Source organism: Morone saxatilis, unplaced genomic scaffold, assembly GCF_004916995.1.
Source record: "Morone saxatilis isolate NCDOM2014 unplaced genomic scaffold, NCSU_SB_2.0 Contig0, whole genome shotgun sequence".
Classification (NCBI taxonomy): Eukaryota; Metazoa; Chordata; class Actinopteri; family Moronidae; genus Morone; species Morone saxatilis.
In genome coordinates, this window is record NW_023339650.1 from 1,981,057 (window position 1) to 1,988,940 (window position 7,884).

At 40.4% G+C, this 7,884-nt stretch overlaps 1 protein-coding gene and 1 long non-coding RNA gene across 2 annotated transcripts in view; both read right to left on the reverse strand.

Moving 5' to 3' along the window:
- Nucleotides 1-542, reverse strand: part of LOC118321239 — a 1,383-nt gene extending 841 nt beyond the window's left edge. Inside the window, exon 1 of the long non-coding RNA XR_004796400.1 lies at nt 72-542. This is a non-coding gene — a long non-coding RNA (uncharacterized LOC118321239). The remainder of the gene's footprint in view (nt 1-71) is intronic.
- A 998-nt stretch (nt 543-1,540) lies between these two features.
- LOC118321220 (zinc finger protein 239-like) lies at nt 1,541-6,500 on the reverse strand. Its single transcript, XM_035652454.1, has 2 exons — nt 6,197-6,500; nt 1,541-5,268 (listed from the first exon to the last, which is right to left on the reverse strand). Exon 2 carries the CDS (start codon nt 5,195-5,197, stop codon nt 4,154-4,156), a length of 1,044 nt encoding a protein of 347 aa, XP_035508347.1. The 5' UTR covers nt 5,198-5,268; nt 6,197-6,500; the 3' UTR covers nt 1,541-4,153.
- Nucleotides 6,501-7,884: the final 1,384 nt, after the last annotated feature.

Here is a 7,884-nt window from a genome sequence, read left to right on the forward strand (position 1 = left end):
TTACAGTTGGACTGACAAGCTTTACAGAAGAGCTATCGTGAAGGACTAAGACACAGTGAGCAGCAGTTTACCTCCTCAGCTTCTATCCGGCGTTGTTCTCTCTAAAGACCGCTACAGCCTGCAAGGCGAGGGTCACGTGACAGACGGAATCAGCCAATAAACCAAAAGCTTTCTTCTTCGGCTGCTGGCGTTCATTACCGCCACCCTCTGCTCCGGATAAACGTACCTATGGATTTTCCATAAGGAAAAACGATGCGCTGATATTCTGAATTAAAGTCCACCTCCAGAACGTTCTCCATGTTAATGGCTCTCAGCCCCATGAGCCTAACCCGAATCCTATATCCAGCAGTACTGTTACTCTGCAGGAGGACCAGAGGGAGGGGGGTTGGTGTGGTCCTAAACCTGAAAACAAGCCAAGCTGCATCTTTGTATACTCACAAACCTAAGTTAGGTTTATTTTACAATTTGTAAGGGCCATAACCCATAGGGTAGTCAGTCATAGGAAAGGCAATGGTTAGGTTAGGTTTTAATTTAGTATTTGACTGGTCCCCTTCAAATTCACACTTGAGTGTGTTAAATATTACAAATATTATGTGCTAACCACAGTAGAGCTGCATAGTTAATATTCAGCCTGTGTACACAAACACAGTGAATGTAAGGAAGAAGAGAGGAGGAGAGAAGTCAGAAGTCCGAGATGCAGGGAATGGAGTATGGACACATTCTAGTTGACTGGGGTCTGTTTTACCAGTAGAGTAGGCCTGCAGATGGGCTGGGAAAAAGTCTGGATGACCTGAAAGCCTAAAGCAAGAAAGATCACCAACATGATTAGATATTTCCAGCTTCCATTTCTCCTGCAGAAACAACCTCTTGGTATTTGTTAAAAGGAACAGAGCGGCAGGAGCTTTACTCCTGGCTGACGTACATGAAAGAGCATAACAGGACATAAAATACACTATTTTAAACCCAGATTTGATATCCTCTTAAGATGAACAGAAAAGCTGTCCACAGCTGCTTTGTGCTGTATGAACTCCTTCAGTTCATGAAATCTATGCAGTGACACTGAAGGGGGTGCGTAAGCGCAGTGCTGTTACGCACAGTATGTTTAGCTTTGTTAAATCACCTGAAAGCCTCCTGCTACACTATAATTTATACTGTATATAAGATATAATGTGGCCTGCAAAATTATTTTGTCTAGTTGTCTCTTATCAATTTAAACTGCCCCTTCATATAAAATTATTTTTTTTATTTTAATTATTTATTAAATTGGTTTCGCTCATAATAATGCCAAAGGTCAAAGGTGCCCACAAACACGTGGAAAAAAGGGCAGGTTTCAGGGTTTTTTGTGAATATTTCAATAGAATAATTAAGATAACCAAATAGAGGCAAAGTAGTTACAATTGCCAGTGTATAAATATAATAGTATTCTAATAACAATTTACTAACAACATTGAGAAGGTAACAGTAGTTTGAAGGCAAATTTAGAGTTCTTGGTGTAGCAAGCAAAAACAACCAGACACTTCTTGTTATAATATAACAGGGTTTATTATATTATAGCAGCACTAAACATACAATCAACTCTATTGATTACAATAACAAGCTAACGGCTCAGAGAGGCTAACTGTCAGGTATGTGTGTCACATACTGACTGTCAGTGTGTGGGATTGCTGTCCGTTGGTGTTTCTACAGCCATCTAAAAGTCCAAACCACTGCACCAGAATAGAAACATACTAGTAGGTTAGCAAAAAATTGCATAAACTCCTGTGAATGTCGTGTCTCCAACAGTAAACGTCTAAAAAAGAGCACAGCAGTTTCACAAACTCCCATTCAAAGCGCAGGTTGGGGGTGGTGGGCTGCTCTCCTCTAAATAGAGGGCGTAAACACTGTTTTTTCATATAAATGTCATGAAGTATAGTTGCCCCAAAACTATCTCAGCATTGGACTTAAAAGGGCTCAGGGTGATTTGTAGAGACATTTCAACCCATGAAATGCAGATTTTCATATCTTATAATACTTATAATAATGTCAATTGTAACACCAGCACTGATGTGTTGTTTACGATACTGTCATATAATGGAGTTTACAGCTCGAAACACATTATAGGGTGGAGTTTCTCTTCAAAGTAATCACAGTGATTAAACATAAAATAGCGGCCAACAAAAAATATGGTGACCATGCTTACCCTCTCAACCACATATGACACAAACACAGGTGAAAAGGTGCTCTATGTTAGTAAGTGTCATTGCCCATAATTGGCCAATGTGACCCAAATTTAAAAAAATCACCGCAATCAAACGATAATAAACTAAATTTTGCAATGATGTCAAAGACACTAACTAATTAAATACCTCCAAAATATAAACATCACCTCATATTGCAAAATGAATTCATGATTATTCATTCATGGCTCCAACATGTATGTTGAGAAGAGGCGCTAGGAACTGACCCTACAATTAGTAAAGGACAGACTCTACCTACTGAGCCACAGCCGCTTCTACACAAGGAAATCTGTCAGTAATCTGTTTATTAGCACTTCTGTCTTTTGTTTCGTACACACAATACTATCCAACTTCTGTCTGCAGACATATTCGTATGAGCACATACAACATGATGCATTGATATCAACTGGTATTGCTAAGGACTGAGCGGCAGTGAAACCAGAGCTGTTCACATGTTTATTTAAAGTATAAATATTGTTAAAAGTGTAGCATGTCCAAATTGCACAGAATTTGACATTATGTCTGCTTGCGTCCCCAGAAATACACCCACCAACATTAGGGTCGATCAGATGAATGATTGTTGAGATAAGCAAAGAACACACACTTATACATAAGCCACAGACGGATGGAGAGCACTCAGTGAACCTCTCAGTGACAGCAGAGGCAAAACCAATCGTTAGCATAATTTAACTTTTCTTTTAAATTGTCCTGGCAACATATCTTATAGGTCACACATTATTAGGCTAACTAACTACACATGATACCGGCCAAAAGACTCCCACCATCTTAGGAAGCGGAGAAGACACAATGGATTAACTTTTTTGGACATGTCCCTAGAACGACTGGAAAACTGGAATGTCTCTAAGAGATGAGCACGGGAACTGCTCTGTTGTTGCCTGCATAGAGAGCATTTATCGACTCCCATCATCTGAAGAAGTGAAGACCCAGTGGATTCACTTTATTTTCTATAGATATGTAATGGAAATATCCCCACAACAGAATGTTTGGGTGCACATTACACTAAATTAATTAACAATTCAAGCTCCAACATGGATCAATACCCTGTTTTGGCTGCTTGTGACCAACTTCAAACTTTGAAGTTCTGCCATGTTTTATGTTGTTTGTTTGTTTTGTAGGTTAGTCTGTTGAACTTGGCGTTAGCATGTTGCATGGGTAATATGGTTAAAAGGTTGTGGTGATGTTGGACTAATGGTTTAATATTGAGGGACAGTCAAGAGAAACTGTGAACGTTAATCCTCATTTGAAGTATTTCATGTAACTTCATACTTCAGTGCAGTTAGAGCTATTAGTGATAACAAACACATTCCTGCGTCCTGTAGTTGCTTCACAAAAAAGCTACCCCGTGTTGAATGGTTTACCCACTACACCAATGACTGGATCAGACCCTCACCTATCACCACATACATCAAATGTTCAAATGACAATGTGATCCTCGCACTCCTTAATGACAATAACTCTGTTTTGGGCTATTTAGACTGCATCTCCCACTTCACACAGTAGTGCACAAACAGCTATCTGCAGCTGAACGTCACCCCATCCACAACCTCTCAGACCTGAACAGCAAAGCACGCAGAGCACACACCATAGCAGATACACACCAGGTACCCACCAACCCATTTTTTACATTGCCCTTCGTAAAAGGGCTCGCTATGTCGTCTGCCATAGCATTACTCAACAAAACACTTCTGTAGCCATTATGTGTAAATATTTTTATATTATATAATTTATAATTAAATAAATTGGATATTTGTACAAATGTTGCTGCTGTTTTGAATGTCTATCTTGTGTTTATGCTGTGCATGTATGTATGTATGCATGTGAGGCTATGTACAGACTGTGGCAACTAACTTTGGCAATCAGATTTTTGAGTGGTGGACTCCGGCACTATTCTGGGCTGGAAAAATAATATTTTTCACTCAATCAAAGCTCTCTTCTTCTACAGCAACACAACGGTGTACTTTCAAGGATTTTGCCCAAGCAAATAATCTTTTACATCGAGAACACCAATATGGTTTCTCTCCAGTGTGGACACGCAGATGTGTCTTGTACTCACTTGAGACACGGAAACTTTTCCCACACTGTTCACACCGGAATGGCTTCTCCCCAGTGTGTATACGCAGGTGTGTCTTGTAGTAATTTGGGCAACTAAAACTCTTCCCACATAGTTCACAGCAGTAAGGCTTTTCTCCAGTGTGGACACGCAGGTGTATCTTGTAAACATTTAAGAGACGGAAACTCTTCCCACATTGTTCACAGTGGTAAGGCTTCTCCCCAGTGTGCACACGCAGGTGTCTCTTGTAGTAACTTAGGCTACTAAAACTCTTCCCACACTGTTCACAGCGGTATGGCTTTTCTCCAGTATGGACACGTTGGTGGTCCTTGTAACTACTTAACAAAGTGAAACTGTTTCCACATTGTTCACACTGGTATGGCTTCTCTCCTGTGTGGATCCGCAGGTGTCTCTTGTAATCCCCTAATAAACAGAAGCTTTTCTCACATTGTTCACACTGGTGTGGCTTCTCTCCAGTATGGTTAAGCTGGTGTCTCTTGTAATCACTTAGGCGACTGAAAGCCTTTTCACACTGATCACACTGGTATGGTTTCTCTCCAGTGTGCACACGCTGGTGGTCTTTATAACTACTTAACCGTGTGAAGCTGTTTCCACATTGGTCACACTGGTATGGCTTCTCTCCGGTGTGGGAACGCTGGTGGTCCTTGTAACTACTTAACCAAGTGAAACTGTCTCCGCATTGTTCACACTGGAATGGTTTCTCTCCAGTGTGGACTCGTAAGTGTCTCTTATAACTACTTAAGCGACCGAAAGCCCTTTTACAGTGATCACACTGGTGTGGCTTCTCTCCAGTGTGGATTCGTAGATGTCTCTTGTAAACATCTGAGTCACTGAAACTCTTTCCACATTGGTCACATTGGTAGTTTCTCTGCAGTGTAAGTGAGTCCATGCCTTCTGCGACCACCAAAGCGTCTGAAAGCAGACTATTTTCCAAGCTTCTGACACCGACACTGTCTGCGTCTGTTGGTTTCAACAAACAAAAACAGAGAGATAAATTAAACCATTAAGTAACCATACTCCATATATAGTATACTCGATCAGAATTGCAACAACTTCAGAAACCCTTCCGCCCACACTCATCTGACACTTGCATGCTAACGTTAATAGTTAACAAGGCAAAGAGAAACTCCTGATGTGCTGTGTCACCATAAATCAGTCACCATAAGTCACCATAAATATAGGTTAAAGACATTTATATTGTATTATTCACTATATTAACAGTTAAACTGACCAATCACAGTCCTTAACCCTGTCTGAGCAGACATCTGTTTCTAAAAGCCTTTTTCTTTTCCAAACTAAAAAAATGAGACGAGATTATATTTAAATTAATTCCATCAAATTATGACTTAGAATTTAATGCTGCAGGGCTGTAATTTTTTATTCAAAAATCAAAAAATGTTCTTGTGGTGGGTCGTCAAGGCTGCTTAGAGGCGTATATGCTGTCTTGTCAGGTCCGAAAGAACTGACCCCCCGGCACCTACCTATGGTATTGTAGAAAAACGAGTACTGTAATGTTTTCAGAAATTTGGCATCAACTTGGTACCGAAGTAACAGGTCTCATGACAAATCTGAGGATTCACTTGCAAACATTAGCTTGCCAGGTGCCAGTGAGGCAGCGGACCAGAGGTGCTGCAGACAAGCAGAGCAGCGTCAAGTGTACAACCTTGTCCGACTGCTACTATCTGGCACGCTCAGCTACAGTCGCCAACCAAGATTTGCTTTGTTTAACTACAGCCCTAGTCTTGAGATTATTGTTCAAATTCATTAGAACTAATTGTGGATCATTTTAAATTCCTTTAAACTTGATTTTCTGGAAAAGTGAGACCCCTACGATGCTGTCTGCAGCTAAAGGTGTTACTGGGTAATGTGTGAGTGTATTTGCTCTCACCTCTTTTGAAGAATTCAATTTACCTCCTTGTTAGTCAAACAAAATGTCCTTCAAATGCGCTTCTTCTGGTCTGCACATTACAGCTCTGTAATAAAGACAGACTGGTCAGAGCAGGAACACCCACTGAAACAGTAATATTGTAGGTACCTAGGCAGAATTCAATACTGGATCATTACTGCTGACTGTGAATGCCCTAGTCACATTTATTTCCACTGAACCCAATTGTATACAAATCATATTGGCTCAATAGCAATCTATTATTTTTTTATATATAGGAGCTGGTATAGCAGTAGCTAAATCAGGTCAGTTAGTTTGACTGTTTTGTAACTGGATTATTACAGGTAACTTCAGGAGTAACTTCCTAATTAACTTGTACTACAAAAGAGTTATGCTGTCATGGCAATTTAGACCCCATCTCTAAACAGCAGGTTATCTTTATGGTAAACTAGATGCTACCATATAAAAACACCTCTCTTTTGCCCACGATCTTGTCCAAAAACTACAGCACATCAGGAAGACTCAATCAACATTGGCACACAGGTTGTGAGATACTCCGGAGGACGAGGGTGTCACAGATAATGTTCTCTATGAAAGATGATCTCAGGATGTATTCCGGCTTATAGGGCCAAACATCCCTAATGCCAGTTGCTGGAGTCATGCCCTCACGGTGACGCTGAACATCTGAGCAAGAATACTGTACACTGTGCAGTTGAAAGGTGGTACGTTCTAAAGATCAAAGAGGCGTGTTATATGATCGCAGTTCAATCATAATATAAAAATACTTTTACTGACTTTTAACATGCATAGGCTAAACCTTTTGTTCTATAGGAATCCAGAGGGTGATTGGTGCAATTAACTGTAAGTGTCGCAGAGCCGGAGGCTGGAGAGCAGAAGTGCTGTCTACTCAATATTCCATAATTCACAGCCCAGGATTACAATATCACACAGGAGGTTTTGTAGTAAAAAACGCTGACTGGTCTTCCTAATCATCCACAGCTGTGGTTTTGGTGTCTTTCAGCTGAATATGTTAACTGACTGGTTTTTGGCATCCAGACCAAGGAGGCAGGAGAGGGCTGGTGAGTATACTGAGATGACAGAATACTGCATATCACACTGTTAAACCACCCTAAATCACTGCAAGGGAAATTCCTTCACAGTGACAGCCCTAACGTTGGGTATTGGTACCTGCATTGATTTAAATGTGAACTCTACCCAACCATAGCTGGTAGCAGCAGAAATGTTTAGTTTGGACAGCACAGGCGTGCAAACCACAGCAGCTCAGCGAGGCAGCTATCACGCTCTGCTCACGCATGCTGTGTGGACCAGGCTTTATTATGAAATATAAATGTCTTAAAAAGTTGACTTTGTATGATTTATTATATTATTTCACAAATACTTTGTTCAGTGATATATTTTACACACTTTGCTCATACAGTTATTTATTTCATTACGTCTTATATGTGACATTTTGAACATTTTGAAAAGGCTACATATTGCAGAGTTAACACAATGTCAACCTGGTATAAAACATCCAAGCTAACACAATGTGGAATGTCAATACCCTTTAGCTCATAACTAACGCTTCCGCAGCAGCCTAGCTAACACATCCAGGCTAACAGAACACACAGTTATCAGCGAGATGCTGGAAGGAAACTGCAGCACGTTTACAGTTGGACTGACAAGCTTTA